The 26,273-nt window shown below is 37.3% G+C and overlaps 1 protein-coding gene across 5 annotated transcripts in view; it reads right to left on the reverse strand.

Moving 5' to 3' along the window:
- Positions 1-26,273, reverse strand: part of MATCAP2 (microtubule associated tyrosine carboxypeptidase 2) — a 61,465-nt gene that overhangs the window by 13,019 nt on the left and 22,173 nt on the right. For 4 of the 5 annotated variants that reach the window (XM_046669823.1, XM_046669825.1, XM_046669821.1 and 1 more), the window contains exons 3-5: positions 5,068-5,211; positions 4,264-4,396; positions 3,431-3,736 (exon numbers count right to left, since the gene is read on the reverse strand). In XM_046669823.1, coding sequence (XP_046525779.1) covers positions 3,431-3,736; positions 4,264-4,396; positions 5,068-5,211 — 583 coding nt within the window. The remainder of the gene's footprint in view (positions 1-3,430; positions 3,737-4,263; positions 4,397-5,067; positions 5,212-26,273) is intronic. The other variant, XM_046669822.1, reaches the window with a different exon arrangement.

A 26,273-nucleotide genomic window follows, 5' to 3' on the forward strand; every position in this document is an offset into this window, starting at 1 on the left:
GAAAAAAAGGACTAGTCTAAAAGTGATGTGTCTCCATGGGGTGTCAAGGTCAACAAGAAAGCTCTGTGCCTCTGGGTACAGAGCACTAAAATACAGGCAAGCAGATCTAAAACGGATATGGGAAATGCCAGACACACTCTTGGTCTGAAACTGAGCCGAGAGTGGCTTTGCATACATGAAAGGTAGGGGACAGATGTCTTCCTCCTCCCTGCTTCCTGTCTTGCCTGGTCCTGGCTGTCAGGCACCACACTTCCATACGACCACATCACAGGTATGAAATGTTAATGTGGGCTGGGCTGGCGAATTAACCATCACAGACTGGGCTAAGTATTTCCAAGCTCCAAATAAATAGTTTTAAATACTTTTAGAAGAAAATTTGTTGATATATCGAACTAATCTTAAAGTCAAAATGACTTTTAATAAACATTCCCTAATTCTCATCCTTTTTTCAAATGCATTTTTATATTGCCTTCTAATCTACTTGTTATTTTGTTAGGGAAAAAAAAACAACACAGCCTTGAGCCAGCCCTGATGGCCTAGTGGTTAAAGTTCAGTGTGCTCCACTTCAGCAGTGCAGGTTCACTTCCCGGGCACAGCACCACACCACTTGTCTGTCAGTAGCCATGCTGTGGTGGCAGCCCACATAGAAGAACTAGGAGGACTTACAACTAGAACATAAAACTATGTACTGGGGCTTTGGGAAGGAAAAAATTAAAAAAGAAAGGAAGATTGGCAACAGATGTTAGCTCAGGGTGAATCTTTCCCAGGGGAAAAAAAAAAAAAAAAACCTCTGTGGGCAATGTCAAGTCTTAAAGCTGCTGACAAAACTTTTAAACTTTCTATGAGAGTAGCATACTTACTTAGAACCAGAACTGCTTGTGAAGATCAACATGCACTGTGATTGTATTTCTTGCCTCTATTTTCTTTAGACAAATAATAATAATAATAAAGTGCTAGAAATCCCCAGTGAAATGAACAGATCCAGGCAAGGATCACTGACGGATGCTAAAACCATTAGATGAACCTCTGTTGGAAAAAAGGATATTCACACAGTGTTGATCACCTCACAGATCACTTAATTAAAAAGGAGAAAAGGAAAATGTAGAGCTCACAATCTCCACCTTAAACAAGGATCAAAATCGTCATCTCTAATGGTGAGACAACGTGTCATTAGGTGGCTCCTGATGTGATCCAGTCTCACTTATGTAGTATTCTTGTCAAAAAATGTTTATCCTGAATCTAACCATGAGCAAACAATCGAACACATCCAGACTGTAGCCGTTCTATAAGAACAGTGCCTAGACTTTTAAAAAAGTCAGTATCATGAAAAACAAAAACAGTGGGGAAGACTGCTTGATATTAAAAGAGGCTAAAGAGACAAAACAACCAAAAGCGACACACGATCCCTGATTGGATCTAGATTTTTTTTTTAAACAGCTATTAAGGACATTTTTAGAACAGCTGGGGAAATCTAAATATAGTGACCGTATACGCTGACATTGTTGAATTAATGCTCACTTTCTTAAGTGTGATAATGATATTGTGTTAGGTAGAAGAATGTCTTTTTTATTCTTAGGGGATGCATACTCAAGTTTTCAAGAATGAAATGTCAAATGTACAATTTACTTTTAAAAAGTCACAGAGAACACCAACAAAAAAGTGAAAAAACCCACAGAATGGAATAAAATATTTGCAAATCATATATCTGACAAGAGATTTGTATCCAGATTATACAAAGAACTCTTACAACTCAATATAAAGAGACAACACAATTAAAAAATGGGCAAAGTATCTAAATAGAAAGCTCTCCAAAGAAAATATACAAATTGCCAATAAGCACATGAAAAGATGCTCAACATCATTATTAGGGAAATGCAAATCAAAACCACAATGAGATAAACACCTCACACCCTCTAGGATGGTTATAATAATTTTAAAAATGAAATTAGTGGGGCCAGCTTGGTGGCACAAAGGTTAAGTTCACACACTCTGCTTCGGTGGCCCAGGGTTTGCAGGTTCGGATCCCAGGTGCAGACATAGCACCACTCATCAAGCCATGCTGTGGCAGTGCCCCATGTAAAATAGAGGAAGACTGGCACAGATGTTAGCTCAGTGACAATCTTCCTCAAGCAAAAAGGAGGAAGATTGGCAACAGATGTTAGCACAGGGCCAATCTTCCTCACCAAAAAAACAAAGAAAGAAAGAAAATAGCAAGTGTTGGTGAAAAACTGGAACTCTCATACACTGCTGGTGGGAATGTAAAATGGTACAGTCACTTTAGAAAACAGTCTGGCAGTTCCTCAAAAGGTTAAACATAGTTACCATATGACACAACAATTCTACTCCTAAGTATTTATGTAAGGGAATTAAAAACATAAACTTGTACACAAATGTTCACAGCTGCAGTATTCGTAACAGCCAAAAAGTGGAAACAACCCAAATGTCTGTTAGCTGGTGAATGGACAAATAAAATATGTCATAATCATGTAATGGAATACTATTGTTCAGCAATAAAAAGAACTGAAGTACTGATCCATGCTACAATACGGATGGACCTCAAAAACATTATGCTAAGTGAAAGCCAGCCACAAAGGATCACATATTATATGATTCCACTTATAAGAAATGTTCAAAATAGGCAAACCTATAAAAGTAGATCAACGGTTACTCAGAGCTGGGGACGGGGTGGGGAGAGGGGATGGGGAATGACTGCTGATGTGTATGGGTTTCTTTTTGGGTTGATGAAAACATTCTGGAATTAGACAGTGGTGATGTGGGCTGGCCCGGTGGTGCAGCGGTTAAGTTCACAGGTTTTGCTTCCCAGTGGCCCGGGGTTTGCCAGTTCGGATCCCGGGTGCAGACATGGCACTGCTTGGCAAAAGCCATGCTGTGGTAGGCATCCCACGTATAAAGTAGAGGAAGTGGGCATGGATGTTAGCTCAGGGCCTGTCTTCCTCAGCAAAAAGAGAAGGATTGGCAGTAGCTGGCTCAGGGCTAATCTTCCTCAAAAAAAAAAAAAAGATAGTGGTGATGGTTGCAGAACTCTATGAATATTCTAAAAACCACTAACTGTACATTTTAAATGGGTTAATTGTATGTCACGTGAATTATATCTCAATAAAGCTGTTTTTAAAGTCAGAGACAGCAAAAATGGCAAAATGTTAACAACTGGTGAATCTAGGGGAAGGGTATACAAGTGTTCGTTCTATCATCATTTCCATGTTTCTGTAGGTTTAGAACTTTTCAAAATGAAATAGGAAAAAAATAACACTACCAAAATGTGGTTTGGGAAAACTAGCACTAAACTCTAGTAATGAAGGTTTAATTTTTCATAAGTCAGTGAAATCTCCGATTGGTGAATTAGGATGTAACCAAAATCAATAGACAACTATCCAGTAAGTCAGAAAACCTACAGTCAAGGGACACTCACCTGGTTGGGAAGTATCGGTCCATCCTCTCTTGGCTCGTACACAATAATCCCATCTTGTATTGGGGTCCTTGACAAACTTTCCGATATCTTTAAAGAGTTCGCAGAAAGACATTTGGCTGGCTCGATAAACAGTGTAGTAGAGGAGGGCAGCCCTCCATAAAAAGGGGTCTTTTCTGAACAGGACACTGTGAATACTTGCCAGTCCCTCCTCCGTGGGATTGTTTGGCTTTAGCTCATGTTTTTTACGACCAGTCCAACTGTTCCATGGCTGCTGAAGGTTGTTAATACCTCGAAAATAATGTGTGCCTATAGAGAAGAAAAGGCGCATGAAAAACAAGAAATGCCATTCTCATTTTAACTTTTATCCAAAACCAGATTCTACCAACAGTTCTAAAACCAAATTGACATGCACCTACAAACCAAAACAACAGAGAAAATGACCTGAGCCTAAAGCCTTTTGGTTTGAAGGAGTACAGCACCTTCAGAAGGATCAAATGTCTCCTTAGAAGAGGTATAACTTTTATAAGAATTTATTTTTTTAAAGGGAAGAATCATAGACATGAATTTGAAAAGAATCTCAGAGACCACTTAATTCAACTCCTTCAGTTTAAGGTGCAGGAACTAAAATCCAGAGGAGTTAAATGACTACACATTGCCCTATAAAGTCTAATTTGAAATGAGACATTAATATCTGAGCTTTAGTTCCAGTGAAACCTAACAAATTCATTGCTTTTTGCCAAACACTACTAAGAAAAAAACCATTATAAAAGAACATTTCTTTGGAGCTAATTTCTGATATTACAAATGAACAAATGGAGAAGAATCGCCCCTACCGATTTCATGCCTCAGCATTCCCTCCAGCCAATGCTCCCGTGCAGTGGAAACATTGATGGTGAGCGTGGGACATCCATTTACTACTGTCATTGAAGCCCGGGAAAGCAGGTCCTCAGAGAGATGAACTACAATCTAGGGAGCAAGAGGAAAAAATACATAGATATAAAACAAAACATAAAGGCAGGAGGAAAAAAATTTCCACAGAAAACAGTGCACCCATAAATTAACACCTTTTTCTTCTGTTTACAACACCTTGACTCTCCCAGAAACCAAGAAGATGAAATGCAGAGCCAGTCACTTTGGACCCTTCCAAATCTTGAGCCTTTGGGATCTCAAGAACCTTTACTGGATTGAAAGGAAAGTAGATGGCTGTGCCGAGGAAGACACAGAGGACTGAACTTGTGCCTCCACTGTGCTCTCACAGACGGGCCCCTGGCTAAAACGATGCAAAGGGAGATGCACGAGCCAGACTCCTGTTCACTGCCGGGCCAAGGCTTATTTTGAGACTGAATACTAGGAACTGGCTATTAAGAGAGGTCAACTGGGGCTAATCTCTTCACTGATAATTTTCATAAAACAATTCACATAATGCCACAAACTACACAGAAACGGTACTAAGAAAAGAAGAAAAACAGAAAGTGAACACAATAATTCAATGCAACAGAAACTTAGACTTACAGTATTTAGTGAGAAATCTGGATGACTAATTTAACAAGTAAAAGAGGGTCGGGAAAAACGACATGGCATTGACTGAGAGTTAAAATGCCAGCAGTCAACTCCTCGTATTCACTCAGGATGCATACCTCACCCATGCAGCCTTCTTTCATCATGTACTTCCTAACATGGCTCCAGATTCGAGTTTTAGATAGCAGGCTACCACCAGTGGCCTGTTCAAATTTTTCATAACTTCCATATTTCTGTAAAGTCAGTTCCATAATATTGATGGACTATAAAAGAAACAGAGATAATGAAAGTAAATAGCCTCCTATTACTTTCAGATGAGTAATAAGCCAGTTATATTCTTATTTATCATGACCTGTGTTTATTGATTTCCAAATTAAACTGCAACTGAGGTACCACATCTTTCTAATCCTAAACAGCTTTCACTCATTTTCACAGATTTTTACAAACACCTGTGTACTTACAAATACTCTTTCCCTGTGTTCGTTTCTCCTTAATGTGCTAAAGGCTAAAGGGGCTCAAGTACTGCATATATTGTCAACACCGACGGGCTGGGAGCTAAGGCAGAGAGGCTCCTTTGCTTCTCTAAGACCCTTTGGTAGTTTGGCAGCAGAACTCAGAGTGGAATATATGTCTCCAGACTAGTCACTAGATTATAATTACCAAATGGATAAAGAAAAAAGACCCACAATTTTTAAGAACACACAAAATAATCAACTCTTCTGTGACAATCCTATAAAAATCTGATGTTTTCCTGGGCTACTATTTGGCAGAAAATACAGTCTTAACATTACTAAAAACACTTTTATCTTTCATTCAGGGCAGGGTACTATCTACTTTTCATTTGTCACAAATTTATGCATAAATATGCAGAAAGGAAGGCTAAAAAAAACTGGTAATGAATCACAGATCATTAATGTCTATGGGAAAGCCACAAGATAGGAAAATATAAGGAAGAAAAAAGCTCTTCAAAGGTCTTTTGGGAAAGAAGCTAGAAAGTTCAAATATATCTTATATGAATTGTGAAAGAAGCTAGAAAATTCAGATACATCTTATATGAAGTCTATAGTTTCTGGACTGTTGTCAGCCTAGTACAGAGATTAAAAGTACAAGCTCTAAAGTCAGACTACCTGAGTCGACGTTCTGGCTCTGCCACCTTCTGGTGTGTGACCACGGGCAAGTCACTAAACCTGTTACTAAGCCTCCTCATTTGTAAATGGGAATAACAATGTCTACTTCACAGTTTTGTTGAGAAAATTTAGTCAACCTTTGTAAAGCACAGTGCCTGAGATATAATAAGCAGTCAATACATATCAATTATTACATCATTGTGATCAACGTTATCATTCTTTATAAATATCACCATTGTAGATAACATGCCCAACACAAAAACTACCGAAACGCTCACACACTCCAAGTTATAGCTTAACATATAGATCCCCACTGGAAAAATACATATTACTAATAAACTAGGCATAAAGTCACCATAACAAGAAATAGCTGCAATAGGCTTTGCCTGGCCTCTGTTCCCAAAACTGTTATTGAAAGCCTTGCTATTCATAGTGGCCAAAGCAGGCAGCATTGGCATGCATGGGAGCTGGTTTCAGATGCAGAATTTTGCCCCATGCCTACTGAATCAGAATCTGCATTTTAACAAGATCCCCAGGTGATTCATGTGCACAGCAAAAAGTGAGAAGGCTCTCAGAGAATGAGAATATAGCATAAATACACCAGAAGCTAATTTATTTATAAGACAACTAGGATAATTAAAAGAATAAATTAGTACATAATTAAAAACCCAGTTAGCCGATTAGCAAAGCTGTTTTACATACATCAGTCTAATGGTCACTAGTTACCAAGATATCAAACAGATTACTATAGCTTTGTAGTCTATTTTGAAATCAGGGAGTGTGATACCTCCAGCTTTGTTCTGTTTTCTCAGGATTGCTTGGGTTATTCGGGGTCTTTTGTGGTTCCATAAAAATTTGAAGATTCTTTGTTCTATTTCCATGAAAATGTCACTGGGACTTTGGTAGGGATTGTACTGAATCTGTAGATTGCTTTAGGAAGTACGGACATTTTAACTATGTTCATTCTTTCATTCCATGAGCATGGAATATCTTTCCATATCTTTGTGTCTTTTCACTTTCTTTCAACAATGTTTTATACTTTTCAGTGTACAGGTCTTTCACCGCTTTGGTTAAGTTTATTCCTAGGTATTTTATTCTTTTTGTTGTGATTGTAAATGGGACTGTGTTCTTGATTTCTCTTTCTGCTATTTCATTGTTTGTGTATAGAAATACAACTGAATTTTGTTATGTTGATATTGTACCCTACTTTACTGTATTCATTTATTATTTCTAATAGTTTTGAATGTAAGACCTGAAACCATAAAACTCCTAGAAGAAAACATAGGCAATATGCTCTTCAATGTTGGTCTTAGCAATATATTTTTGAATATCATGTCTCCCCAGGAAAGGGAAACAAAAGAAAAAAATAAACAAATGGGACTATATGAAACCAAAAAGCTTCTGCACAGCAAAGGAAACCATCAACAGAACGAAAAGACAACCTAACAATTGGGAGAAGATATTTGCAAATCATATATCTGAGAAGGGATTAATATGAAAAATATACAAAGAACTCATACAACTCAATAACAAAAAAACAGCCCAATTAAAAAACAGAGGATCTGAACAGATACTTTTCCAAAGGAGATATACAGATGGCCAACAGGCACACGCAAAGATGTTTAACATCACTAATTATCAGGGAAATGCAAATCAAAACTACAAATAGATATCACCTCACACGTGTCAGAATGGCTATTATTAAAAAGACAAGAAATAAATGTTGGAGAGGATGTGGAGAAAAGGGAACCCGCGTACACTGCTGGTGGGAATGTAAACTGGTGCAGCTACTTTCGAAAACAGTATGGTGGTTCCTCAAAAAATTAAGAATAGAACTACCATATGATCCAGCTCTTCCATTTCTGGGTATTTATCCAAAGAACATGAAAACACTAATTTGAAAATATATATGCACGTCTATCTTCACTGCAGCATTATTCATAATAGCCAAGACTTGGAAATAACCTAAGTGCCCATCAATGGATGAATGGATAAAGAAGAGGTGGTATATACATACAATGGAATACAATTCAGCCATAAAGAAGATGAAATCTTCCCATTTTTGACAACACAGAGGGAATTATGCTAAGTGAAATAAGTCAGATGGAAAAAGCCAAATACCATATGATTTCATTCATAAGTGGAAGATAAAAACAACACACACATTGATACAGAGAATAGACTGGTGGTTACCAGAGGGGAAGGAAGGTTAAAGAAATTTTTTATTATAGCTTGTGTTTATAGATTTCTAAAAGTATGCACTTAATTTTGGATAAAATTAGCTTTTCTAGCATATGCTTACTCAGTAGGGAAATGTCGTTATCTGGTTACCATTTATTATAGCAAATACAAAACAGTGTAGAGAATTAAGACAAACTTAAATACAGGCATTCTTTGTTATCACCAATAAATGGTACTAATAGAAGGTATTAAGAATTCATATTCATAATAAGCATTCATAAGAAACAAAGATTTAATTGGAAATATATATTGAAAAAGTACCCTATAAATGTAAGATTAAAACTAACTTTGGTAGTTTAACAACATTTAGGCAACGTTTATGCCTATGAATTATTAGATTCATCAGAGTGAATAAAAATAGTGGAGTTTTGGTAGGGAGAGAGGGAATGTAATTTTTCCATCAAAATGATATACAATAGCACAGTCCTTCATTTCATCTTGACTTACATGACACCATGATAGTGGCAACACTACCTGGAAGCTACATCGAGATTTCCCAAAGCTTAATATTATGTCATGTTCAATCGTCACTCTTTGAAATGCCTATCCTGTTGTCATCTCTACTGATTTTTTTCTTCATCAGTTTTTCAACTGGTTCAACATAGATTTGTCAGTGATCACACAGATCTCCAGTATCCTTCACTGACCTCAAAGAATAACTTTCTAATCTATCTCCATTATAATAGCCCCCAGCATAGACACAGAGACAGTGGTTGGAGGAGTGAATAAATTCCAGCTTCAAGAGAGAAATCAGGAATACTGAGTGATCACTTCTCAGTGAATATTTTTGTGTTAGAAGAACTTCTGCTTCCTTATGTAACATCTCAGCTGCAGGCCACAAAAATTTTATGAGTATGATCTCAATTTTGGAAAAGGAAAAAGGCAACAAGCAATTTAAAAAGCCACAAGGAAGCCTAGAAGGATATAACCAAAGGCTGATGCTCATGTTTGGGAAGGTGTGATGGGTTGCACTGATGTTTATTATTTGTACTTTTCAGAAGTTTTAAAATTCTTTACCACATGCATATATTAGTGTTATGCTCAAAAGGAAAAAGTCATTTTTTCCCAGCTTTATTGAGGTATGATTGACAAAAATTGTATATATTTAAGTTGTACAATGTGTTTAAGGTGCACAGTGTGATGGTTTAATAAATGTATACATTGTGAAAGGATTACCAAAATTAAGTTAATTAACATATTCATCACCTCACATAATTACCATTTTTTTGTGTGGTGAGAATATCCAAGATCCCAGCAAATTTCAAGTATACAACACAGTATTATTAACTGTAATCATCCTGTTGTACATTAGAGCCCCAAAACTTACTCAGCTTTATAACTGAAAGTTTGTACCCTTTGATCTACATCTGCCCATTTCCTCTACCCCCTAGTTTTTATTTTTATTTTTTTAACGAGTTCATAATAGTTTACATCAATGTGAGATTTCAGTTGTACGTTATTTCTTGACTGTCACCACATAAGTGCTCCCCTTCACCCCCTGTGCTCACCCCCCTTCCCCTGGTAACCACTGAACTGTTTTCTTAGTCCATATGTTTGTTCATATTTCACAGGACTGAAATCATCTGGTGTTTGTCTTTCTCAGTCTGGCTTATTCTGCTTAGCATAATTCCCTCCAGGTCCTTTCATGCTGTTGCAAATGGGATGAATTTGTCATTTTTTTCTGGCTGAGTAGTATTCCATTGTATATATACACACCACATCTTCTTTATCCAATCATCGTTTCATGGGCACTTGGATTGTGTCCGTGTCTTGGCTATTGTGAATAGTGCTGCAATGAACATAGGGCTGCATATGTTACTCCGGATTGTTGATTTCAAGTCGTTTGCATAGATACCCAGTAGTGGGATAGATGGGTCATATGGTGGTTCTATATTTAGTTTTTTGAGGAATCTCCATACTGTTTTCCATAGTGGCTGCACCAGTTGCACTCCCACCAGCAGTGTATGAGGGTTCCCTTTTCTCCACACCCTCTCCAACATTTATTTTTAGTGTTAGTGATTACAGTCATTTTAACAGGTGTAAGGTGGTATCTTAGTGTAGTTTTGATTTGCATTTCCCTGATGATTAGTGATACTGAATATCTTCTCATGTGTTTATTGGCCACCTGTATATAGTCTTTGGAAAAATGTCTGTTCATATCCTCTGCCCAGTTTTTGATCGGGCTGTTTGTTTTTTTTTTTTTCATTGTTCAGTTGTGTGAGATCCTTATATATTATGGAGATTAACCCCTTGTCAGATATACGATTTACAAATATTTTCTCCCAATTGGTGGGTTGTCACTTTGTTTTGATTCTAGTTTCTTTTGCCTTGCAGAAGCTCTTCAGTCTGATGAACTCCCACTTGTTTATTTTTTCTTTTGTTTCCCTTGTCTGAGAAGACAGGGTATTTGAAAAGGTCTTTTTCAGTTCGATGTCAAAGAGTTTACTATCTATATTATCTTCCAGGAGTTTTATGGTTTCAGGAGTTATCTTTAAGTCTTTGATCCATTTTGAGTTTATTTTTGTGTATGGCATGAGATAATGGTCTACCTTCATTCTTTTGCACATGGCTGTCCAGTTTTCCCAACACCATTTATTGAACACACTATCTTTTCTCCATTGTACGTTCTCGGCACGTTTGTCGAAGATTAGCTGTCCGTATATGTGTGGTTTTATTTCTGGGCTTTCAATTCTGTTCCATTGATCTGTGCGCCTGTTTTTGTACCAGTACCATGGCGTTTTGATCACTATGGCTTTGTAGTACATTTTGAAGTCAGGGATTGTGATACCTCCAGCTTTGTTCTTTTTTTCTCAAGATTGCCTTAGCAATTCGGGGTCTTTGGTTGCCCCACATGAATTTTAGAATTCTTTGTTCTATTTCTATGAAGAATGTCATTAGGATTCTGATTGGGATTGCATTCAATCTGTAGATTGCTTTGGGTAATATGGACATTTTAACTATGTTTATTCTTCCAATCCAGGTACATGGAATCTCTTTCCATCTCTTTATGTCATTATCAATTTCTTTCAGTACTGTCTTATAGTTTTCATTGTGTAAGTCCTTCACCTCCTTGGTTAAATTTATCCCTAGGTACTTTATTCTTCTAGTTGTGATTGTAAATGGAATAGTATTCTTGAGTTCTCTTTCTGTAAGTTCGTTATTAGAGTACAGAAAAGCAACTGATTTTTGTAAGTTGATTGTGTACCCTGCAAGTTTACTGTAGTTGTTAATTATTTCTATTAATTTTCCAATGGATTCTTTTGGGTTTTCTATATATAAGAGCATGTTGTCTGCAAACAGCAAGAGTTTCAATTCTTCACTCCCTATTTGGATTCATTTTTTTCCTTTCTCTTGCCTAATTGCTCTGGCCAAAACCTCCAGTACTAGATTGAATAAGAGTGGTGATAGTGGGCATCCTTATCTTGTTCCTGTTCTCACGGGAATGGTGTTCAGTTTTTGCCCATTGAGTATGATGTTGGCTGTGGGTTTGTCATACATGGCCTTATTATGTTGAGGTAATTTCCTTCTATCTCCATTTTGTTAAAAGAGCTTTTATCATAAATGGCTGTTGGATCTTGTCAAATGCTTTCTCTGCATCTATTGAGATGATCATGTGGTTTTTATTCCTCACTTCGTTGATGTGGTATATCACACTGACTGATTTGCGGATGTTGAACCACCTCTGTGTCCCTGGTATAAATCCGACTTGAACCATGATGTATGATGCTTTTGATGTATTGCTGAAGTCGGACTGCCAAAATTTTGTTGAGGATTTTTGCATCTCTGTTCATCAGCAATATTGGCCTGTAGTTTTCCTTTTCTGTGTTGTCCTTGTCAGGCTTTGGTATCAGAGTGATGTTTGCCTTGCAGAATGTGTTAGGAAGTATTCCATCTTCACTAATTTTGTGGAATAGCTTGAGAAGGATAAGTATTAAATCCTCTCTGAAAGTTTTGTAGAATTCCCCAGGGAAGCTGTCTGGTCCTGGGGTTTTATTCTTTGATTACTGTTTCAATCTCTTTCCTTGTGATTGGTCTATTCAGACCATCTGTTTCTTCTTTTTTTTTTTTTTAAAGATTTTATTTTTCCATTTTCTCCCCAAAGCCCCCCAGTACATTGCTGTGTATTTTTCAGTTGTGGATCCTTCTAGTTGTGGCATGTGGGACGCTGCCTCAGCATGGCTTGATGAGTGGTGCCATGTCCACACCCAGGATCCAAACCAGCGAAACCTTGGGCCGCCAAAGCAGAGCACGTGAATTTAACCACTTGACCATGGGGCTGGCCCCTATCTGCTTCTTCTTGATTCAGCTGTGGGAGGTTCTAAGAGTCTAAGAATTTATCCATTTCCTCTAGATTATCCACTTTGTTGGCATATAGTTTTTTGTAGTAGTCTCTTATAATCCATTGTATTTCCGTGGTGTCTGTTGTTAGTTCTCCTCTTTCATTTCTAATTTTGTTTATCTGAGCTTTCTCTCTTTTTTTCTTTGTAAGTCTGGCTAGGGGTGTGTCAATTTTATTTATCTTCTCAAAGAACTAGCTCTTTGTTTCACTGATCCTTTCTACTGCCTTTTTCATTTCAATAGCATTTATTTCTGCTCTGATTTTTATTATTTCTCTCCTTCTGCTGACTTTGGGCTTTGTTTATCCTTCTCTTTCTAATTCAGCTAGATGTGATCTGAGATTGCCTATCTGGGACTCTTCTTGTTTAAGGTGTGTCAGTATTGCAATGAATTTCCCTCAATATGGCTTTTGCTGCATCCCATATGAGTTGGTATGGTATGTTTTCATTTTCATTTGTCTCCAGATATTTTTTGATTTCTCCTTTAATTTCTTCAATGATCCATTGCTTATTCAATAGCATGTTGTTTAGTCTCCACATCTTTGTCCCTTTCTCAGCTTTTTTCTTGTAGTTAATTTCCTGCATTGTGATTGGAAAAGATGTTTGTTATTATTTCAATTTTCTTAAATTTACTGAAGGTTGCCTCGTTTCCCAACATATGGTCTATCCTTGAGAATGTTCCATGTGCACTTGAGAAGAATGTGTATTCTGCTGTTTTTGGATGGAGTGTTCATAATATGTCTATTAAGTCCAACTGGTTTAGCTTTTCATTTAATTCCACCATTTCCTTGTTGATTTTCTGTCTGGATGATCTATCCTTTGATGTGAGTGGGGTGTTGAGGTCCCCTACTATTACTGTGTTATTAATATCTTCTTTTAGGTTTGTTAATAGTTGCTTTATGAACTTTGGTGCTCCTGTGTTGGGTGCATAGATATTCATAAGTGTTATTTCTTCTTGATGGAGTGTCCCTTTGATCATTACATACTGCCCCTCTTTGTCTCTCTTTACCTGTCTTATCTTGAAGTCTACTTTGTCTGATACAAGTATTGCGACATCTGCTTTCTTTCATTTGCCATTAGCTTGAAGTATCATCTTCCATCCCTTCACTCTGAGCCTGTGTTTGTCATTGGAGCTGAGATGTGTTTCCTGGAAGCAGCATATTGTTGGGTCTTGTTCTTTAATCATCTTGCCACTCTGTGTCTTTTTATTGGAGAATTCAATCCATTTACATTTAGGGTGATTATTGATGTATGAGGGCTTAATGCTGTCATTTTATCACTCATTTTCCTGTTTTCCTGCATTTCCTTTGTTTCTCGTCCTGTGTGTTTTGATCTACCCATTGAATTGTGTAGTTTTTTATGATGTTTCTTTGTTTTCTCTTTATTTATTATTTGTGTCTCTGTTCTGCTTTTGTGTTTAGTAGTTACCCTGAGGTTTGTATTCAGAAACTCATGTGTAAGATATTCCATTTTCTGATGGCCTCTTATTTCCTTAGTCTAAACTGATTCAGTCCCTTTCCTCCTCCCCTCCTAAGTTGTTTTTCTCACATTTTATTCCATTTTGTGTTGTGACTTTGTGGTTAAAATAACAGGATTATCTTTGTTTTTGGTGTTTTCCTTCCCTTTAGCTTAATGTTTTATTGAGTATTTGCTATCCTATTCTGATTCTGTCTACCTATTTATCTCCTTACTTTGTGGTTTGTGACCCCTTTCTCTTTTCAGGTATGAGGGGCTTCTTGAGGATTTCTTGTGTGTATGTGTGTGTGTGGGGGGGGTGGGTCTCGTGGCTATGAAGTCCTTTAGCTTTTGTCTGTCTGGGAAGGTTTTTATTTCTCCCTCATATCTAAAGAATATTTTTTCTGGATATTCTTGGCTGAAATTTTCTTTTAAATATTTGAATAAGTCATGCCATTCTCTCCCAGCTTGTAAGGTTTCTTCAGAGCAATCTGCTGAAAGCTTGATAAGGGTTCCTTTGTAGTTTATTTTCTTCTGCTTCCTGCCCTCAGTATTCTTTGTCATTCATTTTTGCCAGTTTTACTACTATATGCCTTGCAGTAGATCTTTTTATATTGACATATCTAGGAGATCTAGAAGCCTCTTCCACACAGATTTCCCTCTTTCCCTAGGTTTGGGAAGTTCTCTGCTATTATTTCTTTGAACAAGCTTTCTGCTCCATTCTCCTCTTCTCCTTCTTGAATACCAATAATTCTTATGTAGCATTTCATAAGTGAGTCGGATATCTCTTGGAGACTTTCTTCATTTCTTTTTAGTCTTAGTTCTCTCTCCTCCTGTGTCTGGAGCATTTCAACATGTCTATCTTTGATTATGCTGATACGCTCCTCTATGATGTCTACTCAAGAGTTCAGGGAATTCATATGTTGTTTTACCTCTTCCATTTTGTCTTTCATCTCTAATATTCTGATTGATTCTTCTTTATAGTTTCAATCCCTTTTGTGAAGTAGTTCCTGAACTCGTTGAATTGTTTCTTTACATTCTTTTTTACCTCACTGAGTTTTTTGATGATAGCTATTTTGAATTCATTGTCATTTAGATTACATATTTCTGTGTCCTCAGGACTGAATTCTGAGTACTTGTCGGTTTTTCTCTGATCTGGAGATTTGACACAATGTTTGATATTCCTAGAGGAGGTGGGTCAGATCTTACACATCCTGATATTATTTGGTTGTAGTAACGCCCATTTCCACTAGGTGGGGGTCAAGCGCTGCGTGTTCTGAACCCTCCTTCAGCCAAGGTCCCAGGCAGTGGAGCAGGCACGGGGCAGGTGGAGAGAGGGATGCTTTCTCCTGCATGCTCTCTGGGCTTTCTCGTTCTACTCTCGCTATCTAGTCTCTTGGTGTGTTGGCTTGATGAGGTCACCCCCTGCAAAAGCTCTAACCCTGGTAGAGGTCTTCCCTCTAGGCTGCACAGGTCCTTGGTGGTTTTTGATGTTCCTGTGAACAAACATCCCCTCCCCTTTTCCTTCCCTCACAGATCCTCCTGTGGTCAGTGATTGCAGTCTTTAGGGGAGGAAGCAAAGTTCTCTCTTACCCCGCTCCAGCTCCTCCGAGGGGGTTTCAGTCTCTCTGCCCTCCGTCGTATGGCTGCATGTCTCTCCAACGTTTTTGTGTTGTGTTAGGATGTCCTCTGTTGGAGTATGAGTGTCCCTTTTCGTTGTATGTTGGAGGGGAGAGAGTCCCGGGCAAGTTCACTCCGTCATGATGCTGACATCTCTCCCTATTATTTATTTTGAAGATGATTAGCCCTGAGCTAACATCCACCACCAATCCTCCTCTTTTTGCTGAGGAAGATTGGCCCTGAGCTAACATCTGTGCCCATCTTCCTCTGTTTTACACGTGGTACGCCTGCCTCAGCATGGCTTGATAAGTGGTGCATAGGTCTGTGCCCGGGATCCAAACCCACAAAGCCCAGGCCGCTGAAGAGGAGCATGCAAACTTAACCAGTATGCCACTGAGCCAGCCCTCTAAAAGTTATTTTTTTTAAAAAAAACGAAAAAAGAGAGTTCATCTGCTCCCCAGAGAGTTAGGAGAATCAATGTCTACACCACTTGGAGAATCAAGCTTTCACACACCTCTACATGGGTAATACTTTTAGAGGCAGTAAATTGCATGTCAAAACTCTCTTCTCCAATAACATTATCATTTAAGTTTATCAGAAAGCTACATCTCCCAATATTATTTGGTGGGGGTTCAAACAAGAAGCAGCTTAATTATTTTTCTCGAATCATTACTTTCAATTTGCCATCCAGAATATTCCTTTCCTATGTTCAAATATCTCAACGAGATTCTTTAGCCTACCACTAAGTTTCAAGTATTAAAAAAAGTCACTTCAAGTCAATTTAATCCAAATTAAAACTTCAATCACATATCCAATCTCATCCCTCCCCTGTTTTCTGGGCCTCTCTTTCTCTTCAGTATGTTGAGGGCTTGGAGAAAGGAACAAACAATTCCTATGGAACTGGTTCAGTTGTGGTCCTCCTCCCTTGACTGGAATGCTGGGGCAGGCCTATCATAGCAGGTGCCTCCAGTGCACAGCTCACTGACCAGCCTCCTTTCCAACAGGCTCTAGGCAAGGAAGTCACCCTGGAGTGAGTGGTCTACTAACAAAACTATTTCTATGAAATTTAAAAACCCAGGTGAAACAACCTAAAGATTTAACTTAATCAACTTACTGTATACCCGTTATATGAAATATGTACAGTCAGTGAAAATAAAGCTGACAAAAAAGAAATGCTGACAGTTTTTAATGACATGAGAAAATACAGATATGTAAACAAAAGTACACTAACCTCAATTATGAACAACATTAGGCATGGGACAAGGAAAACTCACTAAAATGTTAATAGCGGTTACCTGTGGGCAATAGAATTACGGGATTTTTATCCCTTTCTCCATAATTTTATAAGTTTTTATACTGAACATGTACTACTTTTATACCTGGAAAAACATAATGTTTAAGTGACCTCTACTTTGGAACCCCCCAGCCTTTCTATTCATCATCTAGTTACCTTCTCCCACTTGCCCACTAGTCACTGATATCCCTTCTCTGGCGTATTTGTATTTAAGAAGGGAACACAAGAAAAATTTTAAAATCTCTTAAAAATTCAGACAAATATTTTCTAGAGATTTTTAGGCTGGTAGGAAAAAAGTTGGTATAACTAACATTCTTGAGGTCTCCTCACAGAGTAAGCAGCCATTTCCCTCACCCGTACAGAAATCTAGCCCTGATTTATCCGTAGACATCAAATATATTTGCTGTTTCCTTCCAACTCTAAGAATAGCAAATATAAATAGTAAGCAATGAGACATTACATAGTTTCATTAATCAGTTTTAAAACTCCTGGAACCAAAACATCTTAATACATACACATCTATCCTTATTGTCCAGGTTTCAGTCCCCTAGTCTGCATGAATCTAATTTTGCACCTTTCCTTGGTGTCCATCTTAATTACTTGGCCAGCTCCTCCATCACCATGTTAGAAAATGGTGTGAGAGAATCTATTCTTGAGTTCCACAAAAACAGTACCAGGTGGGATAATATTTCTTGTTAAAAATGAGTTGAGGTGCTTAAGTTCTCGGGCTCTGCTGCAGGCGGCCCAGTGTTTCGTTGGTTCGAATCCTGGGTGCGGACGTGGCACTGCTCATCAAACCACGCTGAGGCAGCGTCCCACATACCACAACTAGAAGAACCCACAACGAAGAATATACAACTATGTACCGGGGGGCTTTGGGGAGAAAAAGGAAAAAATTAAATCTTTAAAAAAAAAAGAGTCAAAATAGGCCACCAAAAACACTGTTGCCTTTCTTAAAATATTGGGCCCCAAAATATATTTCTTGCTAATTTATGCATCAATACATTGCTCAGAAATCAATTATTTCTGAATCATTCCTCTTTATAAGAGGATAATATTTTAAAGCTTTGTATATCTCAGGCATTGAAACAAACTGATTTTCAGAGAGCTCAAACCTAGAGCAAAGAGGAAATAAATGCAAAATGAGCAACTGTTCAGCATGAAGGGTCCTCTCTTTCCCCTGATCTCGATGTTATTTATAATGCTACACAAAACAGAACAGAAACACTGCTCATCAAACCACGCTGAGGCAGCGTCCCACATGCCACAACTAGAAGGACCCACAACAAAGAATATACAACTATGTACCGGGGGGCTTTGGGTAAAAAAGGAAAAAAATAAAATCTTTAAAGAAAAAAAAAAAAAGGAATAGTAATCAAATAGCACAATGTAACATTTAAACCATAATCCAGAAAATGAAAAATCTCTAAATAAAACATTCAGCATTGTCTTGGATGATATAACAAACTTCCTGAAATATCTCAACCTTCAGTTAAACAATCTGCTTTTGGTTTGCTTGCTGATTCTGTTGTTTAATAATTTGGAAATCTTACCATCAATCATGAGCTACTTCAACAGTCATGTGCTAAAAAACTATCTCCCTTCTCAACTGCAGTTTTCATTGAATGAAAAACTATACACTAGAGACACTAATACAATATGAGTCGGGGTGATATTGCAGAAAGACTATAAGTCAGAAGATCTGGTTTTATGTTGGTGCCCTACCATTTACTGTGTGATCTTAGGTATGTCATTTTACCTTTCTCAGGTTTAGTTTCTTCACTGGCAAAATGGAGATGAAAATCTTTGCCTTACTTACCTCACAGGTAATTTGTTGTGAGGACAAAATTAGACAGAGACAGAGGAAAAATAGGAGGGAGGCGAAGAGAGAGACTGCGAATGTGTTTTGTAATCTATTTCCCATATGACTGTATACGGTATTTAAGTTTTAGCAGAAGGTTTTAATTTTAGAACTTAAGGTAATTGGTTTTACCTCCATCCAATCCCAACTCTCCCTTCATTCTTCCCCTTTTTTGTAAATTCTAACATCTAGAACTCCTCCCCCGGAAAATACTGAATAATCCCTAAGAGATCACATAGTCTTTTTCTTTAAGGCAGTGTTTTCCAAACTGTATCTTGTGAAAAAGTAGTTGACAAGATATCATTTTAAAAAAGGTTCCATGGCCAAATGAGTTTGGAAAATATTGGATTAAATGAAGTTAAACAAGACTCTTCCAAGCCTTTATTATGATACCATGTGTACTGAATCTCAGGGAAGAATATAATATTTTGTCTTTTGCAAATTATATGGCCTGCTTTCTCATGCAGTATTCCTCAGAACAGTTTGAAAATGCTTACTTCCGATAAGCATGAGGTGTACACACACATACACACACACACACACATATATATGCACACACAGGTACTTTGAGATTCTCAAATTGAAAAGCAAAATTCCAAATACTGAATGAATTTTTTAACAGTGGCTATTGCTTCTTGGTAGAAAACTAGGTACACAGAGATTTGGATTACTGAATCAGGTCATTAGGCCTCCATTTAAGGTACTATAGCCAAAATCTGATGGGCCACTAGAGAAGCAGTCACTCAAATCGCTTTAGCTACAAGCAGTAACTCCTGTGTAAAGCTACTCAGTATAAGATATCTGGGAAAGGCAACAGAAGTGTATCTTTATAGACCAGTGTTTTAAAAAAAACACTGTGCTGACCCAAAAAAACATATATGTGGGCTGAACTTGACCCTTGGGACACAAATTTGGATCCATCATTTGTAGAGTGTTTCACTAAATTTCTAGCATACCATCAGTAAGTACCATTCATTCATTCATTCACTTATCTTTATGGTCATCTTCTTTGTGCCAATCACTGTTAACTTTTGTTCGTTTTTACATCTTAGAATCTAATACCCTGTCCGACCATTAGACCAGCAGAGATGACATATAAACAGACATAATTTAATAATACTCTGATGGAGGTATGAATAAAGTATTGTGAGATCACAGAGAAAGGTAAATCGAAGTGAGGGACTAAAGGAAATAGAGGGCATTCCAGGCAAAAGGGAATGATACTGTCAAAAGCATATACAAAGCAAAGAAAGTGAAATACAGAGTTCCTGGGCTGGACAGGAACTGTGCTAGACTCTGGGAATAGTTATCCTGTGGCAGGAACTGTGCTAACTCTGGGAATAGCTGAAATAAATAAAATACACTTTTATCAGAGAGGTCAGTCTAGTGGTGAAGACAAAAAAAAGAAACTTAAGGATAATAACAATGTGATAAATGCTATGATAGACAATTTGCAAAAGATGCTGGCAGGAGTATAGAGTTGACTTTGGAAATCTAAGCATGAGCCAAATCATAAAAGATGAAAGGCCTGTGGGCCATGCTAAAGATTTTGGACTTTATCCTGAATTATGAGCAGCCCTGAAGTTCTTCAGGAAAAGAAGAGACATGATCAGATTTGTACCTTAGAAAGACAGTGATGGCAGTGTGGAGAGCAGGGGAAACTGAAGCAAAAATACTCCTGCCAATATTCAGTTTTCTATAAAACAGTCTGCAGACTATGACCAGATTATAATAAAAAGAACAAAAATATTTCAAAAAATTATGTTCTACATATACAGAACCCAGGAAATAAATAGATATGAGCCACTGAGTCTGCCTTCAGTGAAGGAACAAGTGAAAGAACGCAACAGGACAAAGAACGACGTCACCTACAGCCTTCTCCTCCCAGCAGCTTCTCCCCATCTATGTGTTTGTGTTATCAGGTTTGGGGGTAGTGTGGAAGCATACAATGGTGAGTGGGAAAACAAGAGGGTAACTGCTACTAGGATAAGATACTTATAAACAGCTTAGTACTGCAGACGCTTCTTTTACCACCCACAAGGAAGAAGCAGATATTCAAGCTATTTTGTAGGAAAGAAAGACCTTGTTAAGAAAAGAACCTGAGAATGCACATTGGACAACTTTTCAAAGGGAATCAACAAAGTGTTGTTTCAATGAGTCATCAAGGTCATACCTTCTTCCAAAGACATACAATCTGATTGGGGTGTTTCCATCTCTGACTGTAAGAAAATCTTCCTTGCTATTAGGTTAAGAAATGATCCCAATTCTCCAGTCTAATACATAAAACTACCGTGGAACGTACTAAACTCAAAATAATGTTCTAAAAAGTCGTGTAGCTTTAAGGTATCTGTGAAAGTTTTGTATTTGCTAATCAGAAATTCGTGTCACATAGGGAGAGGTATAATTTAAAGAGGGCTTGCTTTTTCCTCCCCTTTATTGTTTGGACAACTTGAGTCTACCAAGATAAAATACCTTCAATGTCAGTACAATTAAAACTTAGCCTTAAAGAAATTTTATGTCAAGACATCCTGCTATCAGTGAAGGCATCTGACTTCCAATAAAGTTGTTTTCATCAAAAAGGAAGATGAACACTCATCTTGCTTTAGAGCACAATGTGATTTTATGTATTATGCGTGCATTTTACCTAACAGTGAATTACCTATTCCATTTATACTATAAATTCTAAAAGCAAGACATTGTTCTCCAAGGACCACATTTAAAAGTCTTTAGGTTATGCTACTCATTGGTCCCAAACAGTTTATACGTAACAGATCTGGTGAATCAGAGGTGGCAAACTGGCAACCCAAGGGATGAATGTGGCCCACAAACAGGTTTTCACTGGTCTGGACAGGCTCTGTTTAACTGAATTAGCTGTCAACATTTACAAATTGGAAGACTTCATATAAAATTCAGGTATCCACTTTCTCTTGAAAATCCTAAAGATGATAACACTAGACCCAAATTGTAGCTCAAGTTAAATACCTGCTGTCTAGTTTCCAGTTTGCTACAGTGCCCAGCCAGCTCCCTGCAATCATTTATGATCCCTGCTCAGATCCTATAAGCTTGTGAGTTTGTGACCCCTGAGATACCCTAACCATAGAAAGCCTGCTAATTAGGAAGTTGAAAATGAGAATTTATTTCCTAACATAATGAAGTTGGTCCATCGAGGTACTTACTTTGAGTATCTGAACTCTATAAATCAAAAGGCAATGCTATGCCAAAGAATGTTGTATGTTATGTTGTTTTAGTGCAGGAAAAAATGTTGCTGGCAGAGTCCTCTCCTTTTCTCCACTTTAAATATCCTGGAGATTTTACAATAACTCTACCAAGTTACTCTTGATAGCATGGAACCATTAACTTGGATTAACTTTAAATAATAAAATTTTAGGACACTATAATTACACAAGCAGAACAGTTTTTTCAGTTAAGTAGATGTAGAATATATTAATATCAAGTAATATCCTAACTCTTAAATAACATGGTGGCGATGCAAATGGCTTTTTGAGAGACATCAAACACCCTTAAAAAAATGAACTGTTTCTTGCAGCTTTCCTTCTCAATCCCCACTGCAACTATACTGTTCTATACTGTTTCATTCATGGACGTATCTTTCTATAAGACATCAATAATATGTCACTCTTAATGTTTTATTATTTTAAGACAATGCGCTTACATTACATAAAATTATGACTTTGTACTCTCAGTCTCCCACCAGGCAGAACCCTTGCTTGCTCTGAGGTATGTAGTGTCTTTCCTTGATGACTATTCAACTCTCCTTCCCCGAAGGTACCTCGTCTAAGCTTTCCCATCAAGATGCTACAGGACTTTCAGTGATGGGCTAATTTTACAAATAAATAATGTTAATGTGTAATCTGAGATTACTGAGAGTAACCTGAGAGTGAGCTGTTCACGTAAACAGCTGCTTTTGGTTAGTACTAGGGTTCCGTTTTTCACATTGTGGAAGAATAGGTTGCCAGAGAGTTGCGGGGAGATGCTCCATGCTTACTTTGAAAGTCAATTTTACTTCAAGATAAGCAATTCACATTTTTCTATATTAGAATAAAGATACATTATGAAGAATAATGTAAAATTCACATGAATTTAAGATAAAACACAGATTTGCTCCCACCCTGAATTCCTTGGTAATTCTATTTATATCTCTGCTATTAGGTTACCTTCTTAGAAAAGTCTGAAAAGCATTCTCCTGAGTTGTCAAGTTGAGTATACATTGTAGAAAGAACTGTACTGAAATGGTTAATTTTTTAATTAGGTTTTTGTGCTTAGAGAAACAAATTTCACTTATTTGGAAAATTAATTTTAACAAACCAAATTATTGCTAATTATGTTGCATTAATAAAGCACTGTTATCTGAAGTAAAAGAATTTTCAGTTACAGCTGGTGGGACTCAGCTTTTCCGTGATTACTGTACAGTGCATAAGAAGAGCTAAATGTTTTTACAAAATAAATGACACAACTGGATATATAATGTGACACGAAATATAATGTGACATGTCTTGATTTGATTAGCCACAGTATTTCTGGGTCAGAAACCTGACAGATGTATGTGGTCCTAGAAAGGGCTCTCAAGGATCATGTAGTCTATTTCCTTCAATATAAACACAAGGAAAATGAAGCAGATACTGTGTGATATTTACACGAGCATGTAGTACGGGGGCAAAAATAAAAATATCAATATTCATTTTGCACCATTGTGTGCAAGGGATACTTCAGAGATCGAGTCCATCTCTCTCCTATAGAGCAAGATCCCTACAAATCAATCACAAATCAAAGAATATTTTTAAAAGAAGGTAATTCCCCAATTTCTTAGCTACATTTAAATGTCTAACAAACCTTTATGATAGTAATTCTTATAAACAGTAAAATCTATTTTGATATTGGGTGAGAGGGTTATGTCTCAAGATATTGTAAATATTAACAACTACATCTTTATGGAATGCTTTGGTAAGCTAAGACGGAAAGACGAGAAAGATATTTTATTGTATATTTTTGAGATTAATTTTTTTGCAAATATATGTACATTTCTTCTAGTAACTACAAGTCTTTGCTGTCTGTTCTTCATCTATACTAACATTCTTCAATACTTAATCTTTCATCTTTCCTAAGTGTATCTTTTCTCCCAGAGGTTACGATGCAAGATGCCTGGAACCAAATGAAACGTTCAAAAAGCTTTCTTCTTTATAAGTCAGTTCAGTGGTTTATTTTCACCTACATGTTTTTGTTTTTGGTTTTTTTAAGAAACTGTTTTTTTTTTCTTTTTTTGGTGAGAAAGATTTGCCCTGAGTTAACATGTTGCCAATCTTCCTCTTTTTTTCTTTTTTTTCCTCCCCAAAGCCCCAGTACATAGTTGTATATTTAGTTGTAGGTCATTCTAGTTCTTCTATGTGGGATGCTGCCAGAGCATGGCTTGATGAGCAGTATGCAGGTCCGCACCCAGGATCTGAACCTGCGAACCCTGGGCCGCTGAAGCAGAGCGCATGAACTTAACCACTGGGCCATGGGCTGACCCCTCACCTACATGTTTGATTTTAAACATCACTTCCCTCTACAATTTCCATTTTGTGCCATTGTTTGTGGCTTTTCCTATTACCGCATTTACTACTTACTACTGACGCTAGTAAATTACCAAGGTGGCTGCCCTGATGAGAACTATTCAATAGGAAGGAAGCAGGGAATAATCTTTCCATTTTAGCTAATCCATATACATGTTTCTTTCTACTAATATGAGTAATCAAAAACTGACTATATTTGCAAATAATTATTTTGAAAAATATAAAGTCTTAGGAATGGGAAAACACTAGATACACTACTTCATTGCAGAAGGAATTTTCAAAAGCTATTTTCAATTATTTTGTTTCATTTGAAGATACTTCAATAATTTTATTTCAACCCTCTCATCAATTTTGGATTGTGCATAGTCCACCTGAAATGGAAAGGAAACAGGTGAAAAGCAATAGGGAGGACAGTGGTAAACAGGGAAAAGGTGTATATTATGGGAACAGTAACGGAAGGAATGTTTCTGCTTTGTTCCCTGGCAGAGTCAGAGGGGCATTAAGAGAGAAATTAGCCACTGATAATGTTGTGGATAGCCTTTTAGGGGAGCCCTTGTATTTGTTTCTTTCACATATTTACTCAGTTTATAGGCTAAGAGCCCGGTTTTGACCTCGCCATTCTTCCTAATGTACTAATTAACACTGTACTATGAGTTGAGATTGAAGCTGTAACTGAAAGATGAGGGTGGGTACTTTAACAGGGAGACAGTACTCTTGTCTCAAAGCTTTCAAAACACAGTCACTATTAATCATATTTCGTAGGTGTATGATAGAGAGCAAAAAAAAAATCCTCCAAGTCCCTATGATCAGTTTCTACCAAAGGCATGAATCCTTGCCAGCAAAATGAGAGGATCTTTTGATCTGGTGTCCTTCAGATGCACAGGGCAGCATTACAGTTAGAAAAGCCAGGTTAAAACCATTCTGTGAAACAGTGGTCTGCTGGAGCCTGGACATACTGGCTTGTGACAGCTGAATGAATTTTTATTAATTTGCAAGTCAGTTGATGTTATATTGCTTGAAACTGGTCAGTGGAAGTATTTATATTTACACCAGGGAAACTGAGAGCTAGTTTGCCAACATACCATCGTGTGGAAGACAGAAGAGTAATTGGGATAGACTCTAGTTCTGCAACTGACTATATATGTGACCTCAGGAGAGTTACTTCACTGCTCTAGATCAGTTTTTTCAACTGGTAACACTACTAGGATTGTACCTCATGTGTGGGACTAAAGATATCAATAGGTGTAAAGTACTCAGCATAAAGAGTAATGAGCAAATATTAAGCACACTATCCATGCTAGTTGTAATTTTTCACATATGGATGGTTCATGTGACTTTGTCCTTACATTTCAAAGCAATTTTAATGGAATAACGGAGTAAGGGTCCTGAAAAAAAGGCAGTGTCAACAATTTCATAATAATAAAAGTATATGGAAAATAAGTATGCTTTTTTGGTTCATTCCTCTTCAGCTCAATGCAAAATTTCTAACTTAGCATAAATTTAATTTACTTGATCTTCTATGTAAATATCATACAATTAAAGAGTGTTAGAGAAGTAGTATGATACCAAAAAAAGAACGCCATCCTTATGGTAAATATTAACCATACTGTATAAATGCAGGGCCTCGGCTCAATTTGTGAATGGCACCCTCTGGAACTGTGCAACACAGTGGCCCTTTACAAAGCTCTAAGAAGCCAGACCTTATAACTGATTAGGAATCTCAAACTGACAGTAATACAGCCCACAGGGGTGTTTTATTTGGAGAGCACAGCTTTTTTTCCTCCTTCTTTTTGTAAAATACGAATATAAATTTCTTTAAG

Source organism: Equus quagga, chromosome 8 (genome assembly GCF_021613505.1).
Source record: "Equus quagga isolate Etosha38 chromosome 8, UCLA_HA_Equagga_1.0, whole genome shotgun sequence".
In the NCBI taxonomy this organism is placed as follows: Eukaryota; Metazoa; Chordata; class Mammalia; order Perissodactyla; family Equidae; genus Equus; species Equus quagga.